Source organism: Protopterus annectens, chromosome 13.part0 (genome assembly GCF_019279795.1).
Source record: "Protopterus annectens isolate FY-2018-M chromosome 13.part0, PAN1.0, whole genome shotgun sequence".
Taxonomy (NCBI): domain Eukaryota; kingdom Metazoa; phylum Chordata; order Ceratodontiformes; family Protopteridae; genus Protopterus; species Protopterus annectens.
This window is the reverse complement of record NC_056747.1, coordinates 344540158-344565134: the sequence shown is the minus strand read 5'-3', so window position 1 is coordinate 344565134 and position 24977 is coordinate 344540158. Positions and strand designations below refer to the sequence as shown.

The window sequence follows — 24977 nt, the reverse complement described above, 5'->3', positions numbered from 1 at the left end:
AAGAAATCCTGACAAAACTCCAGCACTAAGTCAACTACTGACTCAATACACTGCAAATCGTCCTCTTCGCTCTACCGACAAATCCCTCCTCTTTGTCACTAGGGCTAACAACACTGCAGGGAAAGCATTATTCTCAAACACCATAGCGAGAAACTGGAATAGCCTCCTCAATTCTGTTACTTCTGCATTGAATTCCACACAGTTCAAAAACTCACAAGTCACACCTTATGAATTCCTGGCTGTGTCCATGTATTACAAATTTTCTCCTGTCTTTTCCTACCTCTCTTACCTTTTGCTAGTAACACACCCAAGGTAGATACGTATTTTCTGTGTGATATATTTCTGTATTATAAATTTTGATTTTTGTGATATACTTCTGTATTATAAATCTTTGCTTTTTGTTGCCTCCGCTGTAAATAGACCTCGTCCAGGTGGACTATCCCAGTTAGCAAATGTAAAATAAATAAGTTTATTATAAAGTGTTTACAAGCTAACAAAGGTTTAGTATTTTACTAGCTCTGCTACTCTGTTATGAAATACTTATAAGGAATCTCAAGAAAGATGGCATCGTTTTTCCTGACAGGAGCCCTTTCTACCTAAAAATCTTCTATTTGTCATAACAATAGTCAGTAAAAGAGCTTCAATCAGGTATGAATGTTCCCACACATCCTGAAAAAAGAGCTCAGCCATGTTACTAGCTCTGCTACTCTGTTATGAAATACTTATAAGGAATCTCAAGAAAGATGGCATCGTTTTTCCTGACAGGAGCCCTTTCTACCTAAAAATCTTCTATTTGTCATAACAATAGTCAGTAAAAGAGCTTCAATCAGGTATGAATGTTCCCACACATCCTGAAAAAAGAGCTCAGCCATGTATCAGAATCCTGACTGATTATACTATCATATCTGCTAAATCATTCTGACACTGCACAATTAAGTTTATTCTCTCACAAACAAACTGCTGGGAAGAAAAGCAGTTTTCAGTCCTTTGATGTACATAGAAGTTTAAAGGCTATGTTTCCCCAGCCTTATCTCACACATTAGTAAAAGCCCGCAGAGCTAGTTTTAAATATACAGTAAACATAAAAAGTTTACACACCCTTGTTAAAATGCCAGGTTTTTGTTAAATAAAAATGAGACCACAATAAATCATTTCAAAACTTTTCCCATCTTTAATGTGACCTATAATTGAAAAACAAATCTGTTAGGGGGAAAAATACAAAAAATAAAAAACGTGCAATAAGCTGCTTGCATAAGTGTGCACACCCTTAAACTAATACTTTGTTGAAGCACCTTTTGATTTAATTACAGCATTCGGTATTCTTGGGTATACACCTGCCATCAATAAAAGATACTCTGATTAACCCCAATTAAAGTTCAGCTGTCCTAGTAGGATTTTCCTGACATTTACTCAGTTGCCTGCTACAGCAAAAGCCATGGTTCGGAGAGAGATTACAAGGTATCAAAGGGATCTCACTGTTGAAGGGTATCAGTCAAGAGAAGGGTACAAAAAAATTTCCACAGCATTGGATATACCATGGAACACAGTGAAGACAGTCATCAAAAAGTGGAGAAAATATGGGACAACAGTGACGTTTGAAAGAACTGGACATCCCTCCAAAATTGATGAAAAGACCAGACGAAAACTGGTCAGGGAGGCTGCCAAGAGACCTACAGCAACACTGAAGGAGCTGCAGGAAATTTTTGGCAAGTACTGGTTGTATACTACATGTGACAACAATCTCTCGTATTCTCCATATGTCTGGGCTAAGGGGTAGTGTCGCAAGACGGACGCCTTTTCTTACACAAAAAAACATCCAGGCCCAGCCTAAATTTGCAAAATAATACATCAAGTCTCCCAAAAGTATGTGGGAAAATGTGTTATGTCTAATGAGACCAAGGTTGAACTTTTTGGCCACAATTCCAAAAGGTATGTTTGGCGCAAAAATAACACTTTGCATCACCAAAAGAACACAATCCCCACGGTGAAGCATGGTGGTGGCAGTATCATGCTTTGGAGTTGCTTTTCTTCAGTTGGAACTGGGGCTTTAACCACGGTGGAGGGAATTATGAACAGTTCCAAATTCCAGTCATTTTTAGCCCCAAACCTTCAGGCGTCTGCTACAAAGCTGAAGCTGAAGAGGAATTTTACCTTTTAACATGATAATGACCCCAAGCATATATCCAAATCAACAAAAGAATGGCTTCACCAGAAGAAAATTAAAGCTTTGGAATGACCCAAAGAGCCCAGACCTAAATCAAACAGAAAATCTGTAGGGTGACCTGATGAGTCCTGTGCACAAGAGATGCCCTTACAATCTGACAGACTTGGAATGCTTTTTCAAGGAAGAGTGGGCAAATATTGCCAAGTCAAGATGTGCCATGCTGATAGACTCCTACCCAAGAAGACAATGCTGTAATTAAATCAAAAGGTGCTTCAAACAAAGTATTAGTTTAAGGGAGTGCACACTTGTGCAACCAGCTTATTGTACGATTTTTATTTTTCCCGTAACAGATTTGTTTGTTTTTCAATTGAACTGTACAGGTTATAGGTCACATTAAAGGGGGAAAAGTTTTGAAAGGATTTATTGTGGTCTCTTTTTTATATCACAAAAACCTGACATTTTAACAGGGGTGTGTAAACTTTTTATATCCACTGTAATCCAAAATCATACATACATGTGCTGCAGACTCGCTCATTAATATTCTGCATATGACAAGCTTAAATCACATGCAAAGGCAAATCGTGTGGCTCTCTACAGTCATGCGGTAATCAAATATTTTAGCTAGGGTTCCTGTATTAATTCACTGCTGATTTGTTCTTAATTTCTTTGCTTTCTAAACTAGCCAGATTAAGGGGATGTTCATGTTCAGGTCCTAGTGGTAGGTTATACGTCACTGCTGCTTTTCTAGAACTGATGTCTAGTTAATCCATAGTTCTGCTGATGTTCATATGTAATTGAAAAAAATCATATTCTGATATACTGGGGTTCATGCACAAATCATTTACTGCTTTATGATAACAGATTTTCTATGGGGGGCATATATGACAGCTTAATATTATAAATAGTGCATCTGGGAGCTAAGAGAGAGCTTAAAATTTCTTCCTGGAATTTAAACTGCATCACTTATCAATTTGATATTTACAGAAATAAATGGGTACCTCAAATCTTTGTTTCAGGAGTTACAACAAACAGCTTATCTACATCATATAATCGAAGCTTCAACTCTGCGAACCTCCATACGTCAAACCAAAATGTTTTAAACAAGAAATGGAATTAGTTGGCCAACATCTGGAAATCTGCCCTCGTCCCTACTGTAGTGCAATCTTGGAGTTGGTATATATAGGTAGTGTGTGTGTGTGTGGGGGGGGGGGGCAGCCCCCCCTTTGACATACTGCAGTGTGTGTGAAGGTTGTGATGTTGATCAACTAATTCTATACCCTGTTTAAGACATTTGCTGATGTTACCGTTCCCTTAATTGAATGCTTGGCTCTTTTTTTTTGACAGAGTTTCGTGGAATTGAACATTAGATTATGTGACACAGACCCAAACAGCCACAGACTGGCCGTTCTGGTCAATTAAGTCGCCATGAAAATTACTCAAAGGTCAGAACTAACTACAAGCTAGGTTCATTTTAGTAAAATACGAGTGATCACTCATTTTGTATTTCTTGGATATATTAACAAAAGTTTTAAAGATTATTTTAGCGAATAATTATTTATTTATTTATTTTTCTTAAAAATCTGCCTCTAAAAACAAAGAAATAAGAGGATGCGGCAATGGGTGCCATAAACTGCCAGTTATACAAAGATTTTTATGGTGCACTGAGAGGATTGCTTTACTGCCTTTTGCCCACTTTACAGACTATGTATATGTTATTTGCTGTAATAACGTCACATTATTTTAATTTAAACACTTAAATTAAATGCGCTGAATAACCAGGATTTACATTCACTTCACAACTCATAGAGTTCTCTCTTGTAGACTTACTAGTCAGTAGAGATACTGAGACTAGTACACTTTCCACAAGTACTTTAAAATGAAAATTGTGCAGTAATAGCTCGCTTCACTATGGTAGTGGGCATCCTAAGCAATTAGAAAATAACATAATAAAGGGAGAAACTATTAGGGGACAGAATGTTAGCTGTAAATGAATGTACTGGGTTATAAAGTAGGCTGGGATTTTAACTAAAAAATATAAAGGCACAGTATCCGGCTTCGTAGTAAGACAGACTGTAAATAACATCTTTGGATGAAGAAAGGTCTATATATATTAATGTATTTCGAATAAATGCTTAAGACCCACAGTGTAGAAAATAACATACATTTGGATATGGTTCTACGTATAGAATAAATACCAGTGAGATTAGAACTGTTTGAAGGAGCTGGAAACGGTTTTCTACAGCATGATTTGACTGTCAATAAGTCTCGTGTGGAACGTTTCTATGAGTACAAAAAGTAAACATTCAAAAGAAAGTGGTATAGTTGGGAAAGGTACCTGGATAACAGAATACTCAAAGAAGAAAGGGTACCTTCCCATGTGTTTATTGCCTACAATGTTAAGTTTACTAAGAAAAAGAGCGAGTTTTCTTTAATACAAGGTAAACACATCACTCACTTGGGTATTTCAAAAAACCTCACAAACCAACATAATGCCTATATTAATCATCCCATACCAATTACAACTATTTATCTTGGTCTCACTCTTACTTCCTCTAACCAGTACCTATCTCTTAACCTCCTATGAACAACCACTTTACTCTACCGTTCTCTTCCCCTCCAAACACACTTGTACACCAACATTAGCCATCTCTCCTAACTTCCTAAACTTCATTTGCAAACCCAGCTACCTACTAGCTAAATATCACAGATTAGCACACATTAAGTACTCCAACCTAAAAACTAGAAAATTACTTGAGTATTATTATTATTACAAGCCTCTTCGGCCTAAACACTTTACACTCTTACACTCCCTACTAGATGGTGACATTCATCCCAACCCTGGCCCAAACTCTACCCTTACCACTGCAAACTGCAATCAGTACAAATCTACTACCCTACCACCTACCAAACCTTCCAACTCACTCTCTATAGCACATCTTAATATACGCAGTATTTGCAACAAAATTGCTCAAGTTCATGCCCTCCTAGATGTCCACCTATTTGACATCCTATGTTTATCTGAAACATGGCTAACACTTACCATTAAAAAAGACAATGAAATCACCCCACCTAGTTACAATATTATTAGACTAGACCACACAATCAAAAAGGGAGGAGGGGTAGCAATCCTCTATAAAGCAGCGCTACAAGTTAGCACTGTTAATCTTAACCCACCTTTGGACAATAATGATGAAATAATTATCTCCAAATTTCAAGTAAACACAAGTAAAGCCATAAATATTATTTGTATATATCTTCCCCCAGGAAATAACATTAGTGTACTTGAGTATATCCTTAACTGGCTTTCTATTAATCTCCCACAAGAAACTATAGTCCTAGGAGACTTTAACATCGATTGGAATTATTGTAGTAATACAAACCCCACCACTCATATTAACCTTTATGGAGTCTCACAAACTATTAACTCCCCTACCAGAACAAATAGACTCAATAACAAAGAAAGTACCTTGGACTGGATACTTACTAATAGTCCTCATCAAACTTATACAGCAGGAACCCTTCCAGATGACCTAAGTGACCATTCACTTACTTATATTATTAGACATAAAACCAACCTAACTTTCCCTAACACTTTCAGAACAGTCGTCTTCTTCTTTTGGCTTTTCCCGGTTAGGGGTCACCACAGTGGATCACCTGTCCGCTCAGGATTGGTAGTGGAGTTTTACAGTGTCGAGTTGCCAGCCCGGCGCCCAACCTTCCACAGAAGGCACACACACACACACACGCACTCACACCTAGGGCCAATTTAGAGTGTCCAATCCACTTGCAGCATGTCTTTGGGATGTGGGAGGAAACCGAAGCACCTGGAGGAAACCCACGCGACCACAGGGAGGACATGCAGACTCCGCATAGAAGGCACCCCAGCTGTGGATCAAACCGGAGAACCTCTTGCTGTGAGGCGGCAATGCTAACCACTGCACCACCATGGCTGCCCCCTAACACTTTCAGAACAGTACGCACCAAAAAGCACTTTAACCCAGAACTTTTCCAAACAGAATTCAAACAGTGTAACTGGTCACCATTAAAATCTCTCCCCCTAAATAAAGGAGCACAGCACTTCAATTCCACATTTTTAACCATCCTGGACCACCACGCCCCAATATACTCTATTAGAAATAAAGCTAAACCAGCCCCCCTGGCTCTCTAAAAATACTAGGGGAAAAATCCTTCTCTGAAACAAATCCTGGGCAAAATGGTGTACTACTAAGAATCCTACAGATCACCAAACCTTTAGGCAACATAGAAATAATACAAAAAAAAGCCATCCTGTTAGACAAAATGAACTTTTACCTCCAATTACAGCAACCCTCCCACAAAGAACCACAAAAATTTTGGACTAGCATTAACAAACTTCTTTAACCAGGCCAATCTATCACACCCAACCCACAAGGATCTAACCTGGAAAATCCCACACAAACAGCTAATGCCTTCAATTCTTTCTTCACAGACGCTATACAAACTCTTGCTAGCCATCTATCTCCTGACACCTCTAATCTGCCTACTTCTACTACAAACCCACCCCCATCATTGTATTTACAACCTATGTCTACTTCCTTTATCTGCTCCCTTCTCCAAAAATTAAAACCTACTACCCCCTCAGCTGACAAACTCCCAGCAGAATTCCAGCAAAAAGGAGCTAAAGCCATTGCCTATCCCATTTCCATTCTGATAAATAGAACTATAAATGAAGGAACTATCCCATCTATCTGGAAAATTTCTTATATCATCCCACTATACAAAGGGGGGGGGGACTCGAATGACTTCTCTAACTTTCATCCCATAGCTTTACTATCCCCTCTAGCAAAAATAATGGAAAAATGCATCCATAAGCAACTACTTAACCACCTACTCCATAATAACCTACTTGCCAATTGTCAACATGGATTCAGACCTTACCATAGTACCACCACAGCCCTGCTATCCTTCACAAACTGTATCAACAAAAACATTCTTTCCTCTGCAGTCTTCCTTGATTTATCTAAGGCTTTTGACATGATCAACCACCAACTCCTTCTACACATACTTAAATCCCTTTCACTTGATACTCTATCTATGAATTGGTTCACATCCTACCTAGAAAACCGACAGCAAAATAAACTATCTAATCACCTTCCTATCTCCCTCGGTGTCCCACAGGGCTCCATATTAGGCCCACTCCTATTTTCCATTTATATTAATAATCATCAAACAGCTATTACACACACCAACTGCAATCAATATGCAGATGACTCTACTATAATCTGTTCAGCCACTTCTCAAACTAAACTTCAGTCTTTTACCCAAAAAGCTTTTAATACTGTCGAACAATGGTTCTCACACCGCTGCCTCCTCTTAAACCCCCCAAAAACTAAACTGTAACTCTTTACACCAACCCGAAAGTCCACCCCCTTACATTTCACTCTCACATATAACAACGGTACTCTTATTTCTCCTTACCCAACCACTAAACTCTTGGGAATAACAACAGACAACAACCTCAACTTTGATACTCACAAACACCACAATAAAATTAGTTAAAAAAACTAGTATCCCTTTACAGAATCAAACCCTTTCTTACACCAGTAAGACCGCTATAGCCAGAACTTACTTAATCTCCACTCTACTCTATGCTTCTCCTATAGACACCATTTTCTCCAAAAACAGCCTCAACAAACTAGCAACATCCTATAATAGTATTGCTAGATTTACTACAGGCTCTCCTTTCAGAACCCATTGCTGTTTGAATCGAAAACAACTAGACTGGCTAGAATTTCTTAACCAGCTCCAATTTCACCAACTTACAATAACCCACAAGACCCTGTATCAACCCAGCAACACTCCAATACCGTCTAGCCTCATTACCCCTTACAATAATCTCAAGAATCTACACTCCTCAAATAAACTGCTGATCAATACGACCAAATCTAACAACTCAGCCGGTGACTCCTTGTTCTCTAACTCTGTTGGAAAACTATGGAATCAACTACCCTCTGAACTCGCAACTCGAGACTTCTCTCTCGCTTTTCAAAAGGAATGTAAAACTATTTCTCAACAAACACTGGCTATGCTCCTGTACTACCCCTGACTAACTTTTTCCTTTACACTAATTGTCACCCCACATCCTTCACAATCTTCCCTTAATGTTTCAATTTACTATGTTATTGCATCTAAAACTTATGTATATATGTATAATGTACCCATTCTTATACATTACCCTCTACGGAATTAATGCTTATGTTATTAATCACTATGAGTATTATAATTTGTACTAAAAAAAAATAAAATAAATTTACTTATATATTTGTAAGAATTGCCGTTTTATTATATTGATATGTCTTAACTTCTATATTAATTTTGTATGTTTCTTGGAGCTTTTCTCCCCGGGCCTCTACTAAAAATGGACATGTATCCAGCAAGACTAGCCCGGTCAACAAATGTAAAATAAAATAATATAAATAAATACATGCTGTATATCTTGCCTATTGTGGACAAGTATTCAGTCTTACATGTAGAAAGAACAAGTTAAATGAGCAAATGAGCATTACTGTGCAATAAGGTTGAAAAATGAGAAAAAACTCTGAACATTCCATAGAGTACTCAGAATTTCAGCAACTTTATTTTTATGTAACTGATGCTGTTAAGATACATGGAAATAGTGGAGACACTGAAAATTTGGCTGACACTAAGGACCGTGCTTGGCACGTCTCTTCATGCCAGCAGCATTACAGTCATTAACATGATTAATTTTACATGTATTATCAAAAGAACACTGCTACATTAGTGACTGGCTATAGAGTATCATGTCATTCATTTGTCTGTCTTAATTAGTGCGCGCGCGTGTGTTTTTCTCCTCACAGTTTGAAGAGTTTATAAGTGCTTACTGTGAATTTTTAATAATAAAGTACCTGGCTCATCAGTCATTTTCATTTGTTCTGTTAGTATGTTTGCTCAACTGCTTACATTACATCCGTTCATACCTCTCAACTGCCCAGATTTTTGCCTCATATTTTTTTGTCTGTTCCTCTTAAAATCTGTGTTTTCTGGCAAATCACGGAGGACTGAAGTCACTAAATAGTGACATACATTTGAGTTTCAGACTTCATATGCTATCACAAATCATGTTATTTTAGAAACTGTGTAAGTTTATTAGACTAATACTTAAAATCTGTCCCTATTTTTGGGACTTTGTCACCCCATTACTTAAGGCTTTGTCCACATTTCTTACTCTAAGAGGCCGAGAAGTATGCATGCATTAATGTTTAATAAAAACCTGGTTAAAGCTGAGAAAACAGAAGTTATGTACTCACCACAATGTTCCATCTGATTTGTTGCTTTTCATTTGTCTTCAACCAGTTGGAACCTGTGGGTACTCGGATCTGGCACGGATCTGACTCTGCCGCCTTTCCAGAATCTGATCCCCGCTCCAAGCTCCTCCCCTATCCATAAGGCCAGTCTCCCTCCTCCCTTCAGATCGATTTTGCTGCCTGCCGAAGCATCCCAATCTTATGCAATTCTCATCTCATGACAAGGATCTTCCTAATCAAGCAGAGGAGAAGAGAAGCATGCTCATATGGTGACCATTCCTCATCTAACCAGACCACCACACAGCCTATACAATGCAGGAGGAAGGAGGGAGGGATGGTTGAAGACAAATGAAGAGCAACAACTCAGATGGAACATTATGGTTAGTACATAACTTCTTTATCTGAAATTGTTGTCTTCATTTGCTCTTCAACTTGTGGGACAGAGTCCCCAGCTACTAGACACCTGGGAGGCCTTCATGGAAGGATATTCTGGAGCACGGCGGAGCCAAAGGATGCCCTGTTCCTTGATAAAATGTCCAACTTGTAATGCGAGATGAAAGTGTGTGAAGAAGCCCAAGTAGCAACAGAACAAATCATCCAGAGAAACTCTGGACCAGAAGGCAGCTGAAGTACCCATAGATCTAGTGGAATGCACCTTAACATGACCTGGCAGAGTTAAACCTCTAGCTGAATACGCCAGTGAAATGCACTGGGAAATCCAACGGGCAATGGTGACCTTCGACATTGGTTTCCCTAAAAAGGGCTTAGACTAGGAAATAAAAAGTTGGTCAGACTTATGAAATTACTTAGTCCTATGCAGGTAAAAACATAACTGTGCACATCCAACAAGTGGAGTTTGTACTCTCCCCTATTTTGAAAATTTGGAAAGAAAACTGGGAGAGTAATCACTTGATTAATACTGACTTCCAAAGCTACTTTAGGAAGAAAGGATGGATTAGTACGCAATGACACCCTGTCTTTATGAAACACCAAATAGGGAGGGCTTGACTGACAATGCTTGAAGCTCCGAGACCCTTTTGGCAGATGTAATGGCAATCAAGAAAGCCGTCTTCCAGGGAAAGAATAAGTTCACTGTGGCTGCTGGTTCAAAGAGAGATGAGAGACCAAATCTTGCAGCACTAACATGAGATCCCAAGGAAGTGTTGGGTCCTTCACCGGGGGCTGAAGCAAGAAGGTGTCTTTCAAAAAGTCTTTACAAAGCTTAGAAGAAACTTAGAGAAGCCATGTTGTCACCTATATGAATGTTAGATACAGCTCCCAGATGGACCTTGATCATAGAAGAACTGGCACCTTCCTGAAAAATACTTGCTAAAAAATCTAAGGCCGCCTGAACTGGGGCAGCGAATGGGTCCAGGTCATGTTCAGAGGCCCAAATAGAAAAACATTTCCACTTACTAAAATAAACCTTCCTAGTAGAAGACTTGTGACCCGCCACCAAAATTCTTTTGACCGGTGAGGATAACCCAGGAGTCTTGGCAACTGGAGCAGCCAAGCAGCGAGCTTCAGACTTACCAGGTCTGGATGAGGGATCGCTGAGGGATGAGAGATGAGATCCAGAATCAGATCTGACGTCCAGGGTGGACACACAACCTGAGACCACACAGAGGGGAACTATACTTGACAACGTCAGAATGGGGCAAAGAGGATGACACAGCTCCACAGCCTGTGAGCTATCTGAAGAAATTTCTGCATAAGGAGCAGAGGAGGATATGCATACAGAAGACCGGAGGGCCAAGCATGAACCAGAACATCTCTGGGGGCTTCCCCCAGCAGGGGGTTCGGATTGAAAAACTCACTGCGCTTCGCATTGGAAGGAGAGGCAAAGAGATTGCAGCAAGGCTGGCCCCACTTGAGAAAGATCTGTTTTGCTACTGAAGGATTCAGAGACCACTCGTAAGGCATCAGGATGGACCTGCTGAGCCTGTCGGCTAGGATGTTGGGACCTCCCCGGAATCTGCGTTGCCACCAGAAAAAGGCCGGCGGAGATAGCCTGGTTCCCCCCTGCTTGTTGATGTACCAGACTGCAGACATGTTGTCTGTCTGGACAGCAATCGTTCCTAGGGGAAGCTGGGCATGGAGAGCTTGCAACACTAGGAGCACCGCTCTCATCTCCAGGACAGTGACATGCAATTGAGTCTCGTAGGGGGACCAAGCACCTTGGACTGTCCTTCCTAAGTTGTGCACCCTCACCCTAGCAGGGAAGCATCCATGGTCACCATGGCCAAAGTGGGAGGCAGAAGAAAGGGACAACCCCGGACAAGATCCGGGGAACAGATCCACCACAAAAAAGTGCTCCTGCACACAGATATTCAAACAGAGTAAGATAATGGAAGATCTAGCATGCACCACTGAATCGCAAGGGTCCATTGAAGTACCCACATTCATAGTTGAGCCATGGGTAAGAGAGTGATCGTGGCCACCATGGACCCCAACGCCCGTAATACCAATTCTGCTGTCGGAAACTGAGCTTGAAGGATACAGAGGACATGTAGTTTTAGGGACTAGATTCCTCTCTGAGGTTAGGAAGACTTTGGTTTGAAAGAAGTCCAACCGGGCTCCGATGAAATCTAGCACTTGAACAGGGGTCAGTAAGGATTTGTTCAGACTGATGGTTATGCCCAACTGATGGGCTAATTGTAGTAAGGAATCCCTTGTTTGGCAGAGTTGATGCCTGGAAGGGGCAGCAAGAAACCAGTCGTCCAGTTAGGAGAAGACCTGGAATTCCTGTAGTCTCAGGTGAACCACTATCACTGCCATCACTTGGGTAACCCTGTGGGCTGTGGCGAGACCAAAGGGGAGCGCTCTGAACTGGTAATGACTGGCCCCCAGCCAGAAGTGGAGAAACCTTTGGGAGTGCCTATCCATTTTGATGTGGTAGTACGCATCCTGCAGGTCGATCAAGCACATCCAATAGCTCTCCTGTTGAAAGGGCAGGATAGATTGAAGAGTGACCATCCGGAACTTTGTCCTGACAACTAAAATATTTAGAATAGAAAGATCCAGAATGGATCTCAAGTCCCCAGTCTTCTTTGGCACAAAAAATAATCTGGAATAAATGCCTAATCTAGTCGGATTTGGGGGGATGGGTTGGATGACCTGCTTTTCTAGCAGCTTTGCAATTTCCAGCGCTGCTTTCTCCCTTTGCATCGGTGAAACATCTGGGAAGTGTATGGGTGGAAGGGGTGACTGGTTGAAGGGGATAGAATAGCCTCCGAATATGATCTGCGACACCCAACAATCGTTTGTGATAGACTCCCAGGCCATTGGGTGTAGAGAGAGGTACCCCCACCCCCGAATGCCTCCTGAGCTGAGCAGCCGGGGAACTCTTCAGGGCTGCTGAGCGGGACTGTCAGAGAAAGGCTCATGAGACCACCGATTCCTCGGACCCCCTTTGTCACGGGGCAGCATCCATCAAATCCCCCTGTGCCACTAGGGGAAGGTGAGTCCTGAGTGTTATGGGAGTAGCTCTGAGATTTTCAAAACCACATCTTCTTTGTCCCCCCATTGATTCCTCGAAAAGGATCGTGGGGGGGGGGGCTGGAGAAGCAGATCCCAATGGCAGACAGAGTCTTCCTGTCCTTCTCGCTCTGGACAAGAGTATCACGTACAGACTTTCCAAAAAGAGTGGAACTGTTGTACGAGGAGTTGGTAAAGCACACCATAAAGAGTTATGGAATGCATAGAGTCAGAGCCAGGCGTGATGCCTGATGGCACCGCCTGTCCCGGCAGCTCTAGCGGCGCCCCCGGTGGCATAAGAGAGAAGCCGCATAGAGGTGTTAGAAATCGACGTAAGGGTGGCCATATGAGAAGAGAAAACCTCCGCCATCATGGACCCTGAGGTAGACCTAGCGATCTCCTTAACAAGGTCTCGCTGGAGTCTAGTTACATGTGCCATATAATTCAGCGCATGTACCAAAAATGTGGCTGAAGCGTAGATCCGTTTCCCGAAGTGATCCAACATCCTGGACTCTCGCTCTGGCAGATGGACCGTGGAGCTCTCCTGTGTGAGCTCCTATTCAGTGGTGCTGCCACTAACGTGGCATCTATGGGGGACACCTTGGTTCAGTGGGCCCTGTCTGTGGGAGCACTCAAAAACTTGTCAGGGTGTTTCGGGATCAGCTCCACCATGTCCGGTTCCTTCCATGCCCGAGATGTAATTAGACCTACCAGTTCAGTTCTTTCCATCCCAGAGATGTAATTAGATCCACCAGTGGATCCAGGGGAGGGGACACCCAGGATATAGAGGGTCCTGTGCCAAAAACCTCCAGGAACACAGATTCATCTGAGCTGGGTTTCTGGGCAGACCCCCCCCCCCTTTGACAAAGGATCACCATGATGTCTCCAAAGACATCCTTGGGGGGTGACGGGGGGGAACCCACCCCTTTCTCCAAATAGGTGTCCTCCATGAGGGACTCTGGTGGGGAGTCATTATGTCTCCTTTTGCATGTATGTTTTCAATGTACCTTCTCTGGGGAAGTGTCTGGGGAAGACTCGAAAACATCTGGCTACTCCCGCATGGGAGCTTCCTGGGGCACAAAGGTGGCAGGCTGCCCCTGAGGTAGCAGGATGGCGGAATCCATACCAGAAACCGAGGGAGTCTGGGTGGAGTCCGAAGACAAGATAGTCAAGGGCCTTGATGATATTGAGAGAACCCTATTCACCACTTCAACGGCAAAGGAGGAGCGAAAAGTCTGAGAAGGAAGTACAGTCGGATCCGCCACCCTCTGAATCAATGGGGGAGTCAGAGCTGAATTTCTAGGCATTGAGACTCCGACTGGAAGGCTCTGCTCTGAAAGGCTCAGAGCTGAAACCCTCCCCCCTCGGATCCTGGGCCGAGGCTACTGCTCCAAGAGCCGGACGGATCCGAGCGCATTGGATCCAACCCACTGAAGGTAATGGCCAGAGTCAAGGTACAAGGTACAATCGGCACCAACCCCTGGATGCTGAGAGTCCTTGGATCCGAAGGCTCTGAAACCAGGGGTCGGATCGGAGAAGGAGTTATCGGTAGGAATGCAGACTGCATGCCCAGTGCTCCAGAGGGAGAGGGGGCAGGTAAGACTCCCATCTGTATCTGAATGCAGATAAATTTCTGCATTATCCTGTCCACCTCCACTTCGGAAAGACTGAGGGTGGACCGGGACGAAGAAGCTACTGATACTGGCCTCAAGAGTCAGTGGGGGGCAGCGGGGGTCGGCGAATGGTTCTGAAGGTCCTCCGTCTCCACAGAGAAATGAAGGGAATGGAGCCGGGAAAACTCCAGTCGCAGGGCCGGGAGAACCTTGGCTGGGGGACCGGCTGAGGCTGAGTGATTGGAGGATCACTTCCTCGGCCTGTCCCAGTGTCTATGCTTGTCCCCATCCCCGGACCGTTTAGCAGGAGTTTGAGTCCCAGAGGCCGGGGCGGGGACAGAAGGAGAAGTAGTAGTCGGGGGAGGGGGTGAAGAGGCCTGGGCCCCACAGGTAGGGGGAGAAGGCCTTTTACGATTAGCTTGTCCCTCCTGTCCATCAATGCATGGAACAGGGGGACTCGAGGTGGGAAACCTCTAGACATACTAAGCACAAAGTGTGGCCATCAGCTGGGGAGCGCTTATGGCCACACTCTGTGCACTTTCTGAAACCTAGTTTGGCATTCTCTGACATAGTTGCAGCATGGAGGCTCAACTAAAACAACACACACACACACACACACACACACACACACACACACACACACACACACACACACACACACACACACTTCCAGATAGAAGGAAGATAAAGAAGACGACTTTTTTTTTTTTTTTTTTACCGACAAATAGTGCAAGGGTAGGGAAGGCAGAAAAAGTATAGAGAGGAAAGAAATTTAAGTAAAACGGTGATAGAAATGCAACAAAAAATCAGTCACTTACCCAAAGGACACTCAGAGCAGTGGATCACAATGCTTATGCTAGCGCGGCAAACGAGATCGGAAGGGAGGAGGGAGACAGGGGCATTATTGGTAGGCAGGAGCTTGGAGCTCGGATCAGTTGCTGGAAAGGCAGCACAGTCAGACCCGTGCCGGATCCAAGTACCCACAGGTTGAAGAACAAATGAAGACAACAACTTCAGATCCAATCTTTTGCATGACTTGCAACAATCATTTTTAATAGTTTGAAAAAAAAATACATGGGGCAAAATGGCAGTCAAAACGCAGACTCCAATATAAATGTATAAACCTGATTATCAACTCAATTATCAAAAACTTTTTTTTTTTTTAAATAGAAAGAATGATTCAGACTATCTAATTAATAGAGGGAATTTATTCCGCATGTGTACCACAGAATGCGGTAAGAGACTTTGTTCTAGCAACAGTTCTGCATATTCCAGTTTTAAATCAATAGTTACACCGGCTGGTAATTTGAATAGAATCTGTAAGCTCACTGTTTAGCCACAATGTGCAAATCTAAAGAGTAAACACAATAACAGCCACAAAAATCCTCTTAATCATCACTATAAAACCACAGCTCTAAGCTTTTGAGACCTCTTCCAACAAAAACAATTGTTAACTGATATCTAGATATACTGCTCTAAATGGCAGATAATCTCTGTGGTAGCTCTGTGGTAACATTTTGATTAGTGGAGATGTGGTCTTTTTTGCCCAAGATTTGACAGACCAGTAGAGCAAGCCATGGTGAGAGGAAATGCAACCCATACTAGCTGAAAAGTAATGCAGGACTTAAAAGATACAGTTTACTGACAAAAGACTCTTCCAAGATGGCACTAAGTGAACAACAATTTGAAAGGTCTGAAGCTAAGCAAAGTAAGCACAGTTGGGGTGTAAACGTGAAAGTCCTTCTGGCTGTTATCAAAAAGACATTTTGTAATAAAATTAAGATGACCAGTATGCAACTAGTTAACTATGTAATGGCAGATAAATGTGAAGTAGAGATTCTATAAGCTATGAATTCTCATGCAGATGCAAATGAAGAACTGCAAAAGGAAAATTTTAATTTGATGAGAACACATTTATTTGCTGACTGAGATGAAAATGCTGAGTGAGAAAAACAAGCCTAGCAAAAAAATCTGTATAACTTGAGGCCCACTGGCAATGAGCGAATACAATGAGGGAATACAGACAAAGAAATCTGAAGTTTCACTCATTGTAACCTGCCATCCTTTGAACTTGCTTTCAACATGGTTGAAAACATATACCTGGATTCTCAGGAATGTATACCCTGTATATAAATGGGATTTAGAGATGAACAATGATTGTGTTTAGGAAAAAAAAGGGTGATGCCACAGAGAAAGTGCAGACATTATATATGGAAAAATGATATATATTTGAAGATCACCAGAAGAAGAGTATTTGCAAACATTTGCAACCCAAATGGTGCAAAAGTAAAATGGTGCTACTAAGCTTAGATAAGCCCACTAAGTGAATGGGGTACAATAGACTAAATAAAGTTGAATTAATCATCAATATATGTATGGATGTACTACATTGCAAAGAATATTCAAACATTAAGGATGTTAACATAACTATGCTTGAAGCAGGTGACTGTACAACTGATTTCAACACAGATGATGGCAAGAATATTCAATGTCCCTGCTGCTGTTTTACTCTTCATTTACAGCTCACAGCAACATTAAATTTGAATATCTGATCAAAACAGGTGTAGATTAATAGCAACAGAATTCAAGATACACCTGTTATCAGACAATGTTTTGATTTATCTGAATAAGTCCAATGGAGAGACTTAAAAAACTGCTTTATATACTTGAAAAATGTGTCTGAATATGCCATGATACAAAGTTAATAAAATGAAAACTAAAGTAGTGGCAGCTATGTGTCTCAATAGAAAGTGAGAATGAAATCTGAACAGCTGTGGAAAGATCAGTCTATAAAAATACTTAAGGATTTGGTTGCAGAACACTGTAAAAGGGTCAGTTACTACAACTTACAAGCTGAAAACTAGACTAAAGGATGATATCTGTAGACGGTTTAGTGAGTTGGAAACTGATAATAGGGTACAAGCACTGTATTTCTTTATGTTACCTTCATTATTATACATATCTAAAGTCTTTTCAGCTGAGTTGCCATTAAACGTTTTAAATATGGTAAAGAATATGATGTGAGGTTGTATCTGGGAAGGGAAAAACACAGTAGAAAGGAATAAACTCATAAGGCTACAATAATGTGGAAGAGGGGATTAGAATGTACCCAACCTAAAGCTGTACTATGAAACAGTTCAGTTTAAGATAAATTATCTCATGTCAGTTAAAATCTGTGATGCAAAGTGGAAAACTATAGTATAGTTGTTCACTACAGAAAATGAAATACATAAAAAGGCATATTAGTGGGTTTGCATGCAAGACGGGAAGAAATGATGTGTATAACAAAGCAACTAGTGAGGTGTGTGAAACATTTATTAAACAGAAGAGAAATGCTATGCTGGTCTATTTATACGTTGCCAACAGGTAAGTGTAAACTTGGTATTCCAGAGGAGTGGGGGGTGTTTCCTTGAAAGAAAGGGGAAACTAAGGTAGTCATATTTGGAACAGCTGATGCAAGATAAAAAGTGGATTTCTTAGGAGCAGGCAGTTTGGTGGTTTGAATTCTCGAAATATTTACAGGTACAGTACAATGAGTTACTGAGTATAGCTAAAACATTGGGTTTAATTAAACACAAAGAAGAAGCTTTTGAGAGAGCTGTGTTTTTTACTGGCAGCTATGGAGAGATGACATTACTTAAAATGAGTAGTAAATAAGGTTTAAAAAGTCTCACATCATTCGGGAGAATATGAAATAAAATAGATGAGCTAAGGCAAGACTGAGGGAAGAATTTAGGGGTGATATTACCTGAAGACAAAAGGAAATTTCATGTTGGATGCCAAAATATGCTACTAAGTCACATCACTTTAGAATTTCAACTCTGAAATGTCTTCTTCACAAGTACTTTTTACTTATCCTAATGTTTACACTATTTTTTTCTAAATGTAGATATAGCATGCTGGTGATTTGAAGAGAAGCATATATTTTTGTCTTGTTCTAGACCAGATCATTTTAAACAAACGTTAATAGTTAATACTAAATATACTAAAGGATTTTTAATGCATGAAATACAGACCACCAAGCATTTCATGTTCATGGGATATGGTGAAACACTGCATTTTAGAAAACCAATTGTTATTGCTCTCAGTAGTTCAGAAAGCAAAAACAAGAAAAAAATGTGTATATATATATATATATATATATATATATATATATAAAAAGTTGAGTGATATTAATTTATTGATAGATTAGGCTGAAAGAAGCAAGAAAATAATAGCGCTGAAGCTATATGTTACAAGATAGTTACCATGGAAAAATGTTCAACAACAGAAGTGAACTTAAGAAGGATAATAATGAAAGAATGGATTGGTGAGCCCGTCATAAATATTTTTGTTTGTAAATTGTAAAAAAAAATCACTTCTTATGAAAGGTACATTTATATGATTAAGCAAAGACACATTTTTAGAAATTTATTTGTTCATTTCATTGACTGACCTTTTCCAAGTCTAATTTACTGAATGTATATTGAAATGTAAATGGCAAATATACTGACTTGAAGATATGTGGTGCAGCCGTTAGTGTTGTCGCCTCATCGCAAGAGGTTCTACAGTTTGATTCTCGGCTGGATCGCCTTCTGTGTGAAGCCTGCATGTCCTCCCTGTGGTCAAGTGAGTTTTAAAAACATGCAGGGAGATGCATGCGTGCCTTTTATGAAGGTTGGGCTGGCAACTCAACACCATAAAAACTCCACTGCCAATCAATCTGCGAACCAGTGATCTACTGTGGCGACCCCTAAATAGAGAAGCCGAAAGACACTGCTTTATTGAACTGAATATGTAAACTGTGAAAAGAAATAAAAACTAAGAGGGACGTTGTGTATACAGAGAAATGTCCATGAGTGAAGCTGAAGGGAAAATGGCTCAGTTTTAATTAATGCACATAACTGTGTACTGGTTTACTGACTGTTCCTATTGCTGGATGCAAGCAAGTTGAAATGCATATCCTTGCAGGTCTTTGCTAAATGTCTAGGTGTTGGCAGAAATTTAAGATGGTTGTCATAAGTATTCCTCCCCATCAGAAAATATAAAATTATCTCTCTACAGATTAAAAGGCATAATAATAATCTCATCATGAGACTCAACAATCACTAATGCCTCACTACAAAATTTCCGCAAGGTAACATCTCACATAACCACCCAGACTCTGCAACCGGGTCCAAGTTGGAAATTGTGCAATACTAGACATTATGCTTACTAAATAAATAAATAGCAGATAAATCCCATCCTTAGTAATCACTTCCTGTCCTCACCACCTTACAATAACTTTTACATTACTTTTTAACAGTTACCACCTATCACTTTTGCTAGACCTATCCTACTGCAGAAGTAAAAACATGTTCATTTAGCATAACTGTGACATTGCCATAAAATATTTCTTGAAATTCATACACCCCTTTCCATATCTCAGCACAGTGTTCATTTTTTCACTTCTTGACTAAACTCAAGAGATCACCATAATGCTGGGGTTAGGGAACATGCCCTTTCCCTAGTATTGTGCAGTTTCAGACTTGAAATATTTAAGTAGTCTGAGGTTTGAGGGTTCATTAATGTTTTGATGATTTTAGGTAGACAATATATATATATATATATATATATATATATATATATATATATATATATATGTGCATGTGTGTGTATTTATTTACTTATACATACACAAACATACATACAATCTCGCCCAAATACACATACAAACACAAATGCACATAACTGTATATAACTTGTAGTAATATGCCTTTTGTCAATGGGGTTTACTGCAGTCTATTTTGACTGAAATCTCACTTGTCAACTGCAGGATAATTTAAACACAGTAGATTAACTGTCCCGTTGCAAAATGGGATGTGCTTGTTGTTACAGTATGTTTCATTATACTAAAACTTTTGGATATACTCAAAATTTTGGCATCAGAGATGGGAGTGTATGCACAGACGAGTATTTGCTGGTTAAAGTTAGAAAACGGGCTGAGGATGGAGATTGATTTAGGTGTGTGTGTGTGCGCATGCACAATTGTTTCTAGGTTAAGATTAGAGTTAAAGTAGGGAAGGGATAGGTAAAGTGACAGTTTTAGTATTTTGTATGTGTGTGTGTGTGTGTGTGTGTGTGTGTCTTCCATAGTGTTACTGTCAGGGAAAGGTTATTGGAAAAGTAACATGTGAGCTGGGGTTAGCAGAAATGGCCGGGTTAAAAATTAGGGTTAATACACACATAAGGCTGATACACTACAAAAGGAAACCATCCGTTTTCTTTTGCAAATGGCTTAGTTTTGGCCGTTGGAATCAATGTAATGAGCACTGAAGTTTTGTAGTATACAAAACACGAGGGCACAAAAATTAAATCGCATGGAAGAAAATCTGTTGTCTTCAGTGCAAGGAAACCAATTATAAAGCCACAAAATATTACCACCTGGAGAACGTTCTCTGCACGCTGCTATTTTGTGGATTTATTTATGCATGTATATGTTTCTACAGAAAACTGTCTTTCATGCTTTCCACAGACATAAAACTTATTCAAAAAAATATCCTAAAATGCATTCAACAAGAATACTGTTCCTTGCTAAAAATAACCTTAGACCGTATGGCTATTATTCCATTTCTGTACTTTCACTCATCATACCTAAAACTTCACAATTATGATTTCTCATGGGGGGGGGGGGGCTCTGCCCCGACACCCCATAGCGTGTGTGTGTGTGTGTGTGTGTGTATATACATATATATATATATATATATATATATATATCTTTATATATATATATATATATATATATATATATATATATATATATATATATATATATACACACACACACACACACACATTTATATATATATATATATATATATATATATATATATATCTATACACGCACACACACACACACACACACACACACACACACACACACACACACACACACACATACACACAAAACACGCACTATCTTTACAAATGCACTGCAGCACAGAGAAATGAAAAGCCCACAAATAGTAAATTAATGTCATCCCGCTATCACAGAATGCACTAGCAGTGATTACAACCTATAAATTTCTTTTTTGAGACAGTATAATTCTTAGTAATACAGTAATACAGAGATCACTCAATGGACCTCCTGGCAACTTTCTGTTTGTGTCTTTCGGCTTTTCCCTGTTAGGGGTCGCCACAGTGGAACTCTGGTCTGCTAATGATTGGCAGTAGATTTTTACGTGCCAAGTTGCCGGCCCTGACGCACAACCTTCAACGAAGGTACACCCATTCACGCATGACTCCACACAGAAGACGCTCTAGCTGAGAATCAAACAGGACAACGTCTATACTGTGAGGCGACAAAGCTACCATTGCACCGCCACCGCAGTCTAGTGGACCTCCTGGCAACAACAGTGATTAAACCACACAATACATATGAACGCGATATGTTATCACTGACAACTACATCCTCAATGATAGCATATCATTATAGAAGCAGCACTCAATAACAACCTTCTTCCAGCACGAGACATAAGAAATGGCTGGTCAGTTGCAGTGCTCCCATGTATGAACAGCACACATGCAGCATGTTTTGGGGTGCAGGGGAGGGATAGGAAAAAACCCTCTCAAAAGGACAGAACCTATGCAGGAACAAAGGTAACATGCAACCTCTACAGTAACCAGGGGCTTGGATTATACCTGTAACCCTGTAGATGAGGAGATCTTACCAATGAGCTGGCATGGTACCCATGTGACTGTATGGTCATCTGAATGGCCTTCTGTGTTTAGCACGCACACTTGTCACAATCTGATACACCAAATAAAAAAAAATAATAATTTTTTTGCCATTTATGGTTCAAGTAGGCTGCCTGCATGCACTGCATGAATACACCACGTAAAAGAAATGCCAGTAGGTTTATCACTGTGAAGAGGGAACAGCTTTTTGGGGGCACAGGTGAAATTTGAAGTGTTTCCCAAAAATGGGCACTGGTAAAGAAAGTTTTTTTTTTTAATAGAGAAAACACACCAGCAGCAGATTTTCCAAGTAAGCAGAAGCAAGAACCATCAACATTGTGATCAGGTCCAAGGCAAATAAGTGCCTGTAGTTATTCTGATTCATGACATAGTAACTGCTAGTGCGCTTGAAAGGACTGTGAATTTTAAGCATTAAACACAGAAACTTATGAGTGACACATTACTAAGCAAGTAGGGTTACCACCTGTCCCACTTTGCGAGGGACAGTCTCTCTTTGGGCAGTTGTGTCCTGACAAAAAATTGTAAAAATGGCAAATGTCCTGAGATTTTAGGACAAAATTATTTCCTATACTTTATATAATAGTTGCATAAAACAGTTATTCTGCATCTAAAATACCTAAATGTTGTAAGAAACTGAATAAGCAACTAAAATGCTACAAGAATAAGCTTTTATTTAGGCAAAAAAGTGAAGTTCTAACCTTTGTACTGACCGTGGGTATGTGTCGGCCTGTAAAATCTGATGTTTGTACCAAAAATGTCCCACTTTGGCCATCTGAAAAGGTGACAACCCTATAAGCAAGCTAAGTAGAAAAGAAGATCATAAGTGAATGCATGCCCTCAACAACAGCATAGGTGAGCTATGCAAAAGCCAAAGGAGGCATGGCGACTTAAATATGGGACCTCAAAATGTTCTGTAAGAAACATGTTAAGAATGCAATGAAGGAATTTCCCAAGTGTCCTCCTCACTGCAGAGGGACCCTAAAAATAAGACCTACATTAATTAACAGTGCAAATCTACTCAATCTGATTAAAAAAAAAAAAAAACACAACCACTCCTACATTAAGAGTATTCTTAAACCATCACTTTATGCCTTGGTCTAACCAGAAGGATGGCCAGACTGAGAAAAGTTGTGTCTATGGGTCTCCTCCTGGCAAAACCAGCCTGGTGAATGAGACACTTTCACAACAATGGAAAGTCAAGTCTAGGAGACAAAGTAATAGTAGTCAATGACAGAAGGTTCTGCATGTGATGGGTCTAGGTAGAAGTGATAAAAACATCATGTACACAGCACCCTAACCTCTCAGAACTGTAGCAGTGCAGGACTGCTGGTAAATATTTTGTTAAATTTCAATTGCTGTAAGAAGACTAGGAAGTAACATCCTTCTGCTTCAGCTACTGCTGGCACAGTACAATCAAATGCTTGGTCGTCATGTTGCAGTCAGTTATAGAAATTTGTTAAAGTACTTACTTTGTGAATGATCTTGTGCTGCTGCATATTCTTTTGCCTGAGTGAAGACAATTCCTTCCACAGGGCTTCATTTTCTCTTTAATAAAAAAACACAAAACAGAACATCAGACCAAACAACAAAACTTACAGCAGCTGCAAATGCAAGGCCAAAGTAACTGCTGCACAGCTCACTTCATTTAATGTTTTCAGTGTTCTGCTATCATCATTCTATGCTCTGTCCGATTTCAAGTGTTTTAAAACACATCACATATGCACTGTGGCATAATGCAGTTAAAAGTGTCACGGAGCATTACCTGTCACTCCTAATACGTTTGGGCTGTTTCTTAATAAAAATATTTACAAACATTTATTAGGCTACAGCCTAAACATTTACTGACTCCTCTGCTGATGACTGGGTACTCTTAATATTGGAATGTATCCCAAAATTTCAAAGGTGGTGCTCCACTCATGCACAGAGCTAAATCCACTGACTTCTACGGAATTATCTGGTAACTAAACCTAGCCTGTCATCTCTAGGCATAAAGATAAATTGATTGGGAGGGGGGGATATATTTCTGCAATGTATATAAAAAAGGCTGAACGGAAATACACTGAATGAATAAATGAACAAACTGAAAGAAAATTCATTCCAGTGCAACTGAAACCATATGCTGAAGTGTAAAAGATCAATAAACCATGTCAAAAACCTTTAACTGAGCAGGAAATGTACACATAGTCCTACCTGTATAACATGTCCAAAAAATTAGAAATACACCTACAGCAAGAACTTTTGGAAGAGGAAGGTGAACATATTCCAGTCAACTCAAAACTATAATCTGACTTGGGGACAAGACAGAATTCTTGAAGGTTGATCATATGTGACAGGAGTAAATCTGTAACAACATAAATCTAGCAGTAAATCTGCCAACAATTGGCTCAATGTGATCAACTGACCCATTCATTCATCATGTGGCAAGAGCTGTTCCTGGTCCACTCACTCCCACTGTGACAAATGATCATGGGACTGTCAATCAGGCAGCCATTAGGGCACTGTTTTGTTATACAGTCCTAAACCTGCCCCCCGGTAGTGACATGAGCATCTACATTACAGTCTGCCCCCAGTACAGAAGAGTGCCTGCTCCTTGAAATGCATTTTTAAATGGCTACTGGTACTGGCTTGGGTGGGCCCATCCATCTCCCTCCAAATCCTGTTCTCATGGAGCTTGGCCTTTGTCACTCCCCTGAAACACCAGGC

General features: G+C 40.4%; 1 protein-coding gene across 1 annotated transcript in view; it reads right to left on the bottom strand.

Moving 5' to 3' along the window:
- Window positions 1-24977, bottom strand: part of LOC122787314 (heat shock factor protein 1-like) — a 592645-nt gene that overhangs the window by 399283 nt on the left and 168385 nt on the right. The window contains exon 5 of the mRNA XM_044053959.1: window positions 23744-23819. Within this exon, the coding sequence (XP_043909894.1) occupies window positions 23744-23819 (76 nt within the window). The remainder of the gene's footprint in view (window positions 1-23743; window positions 23820-24977) is intronic.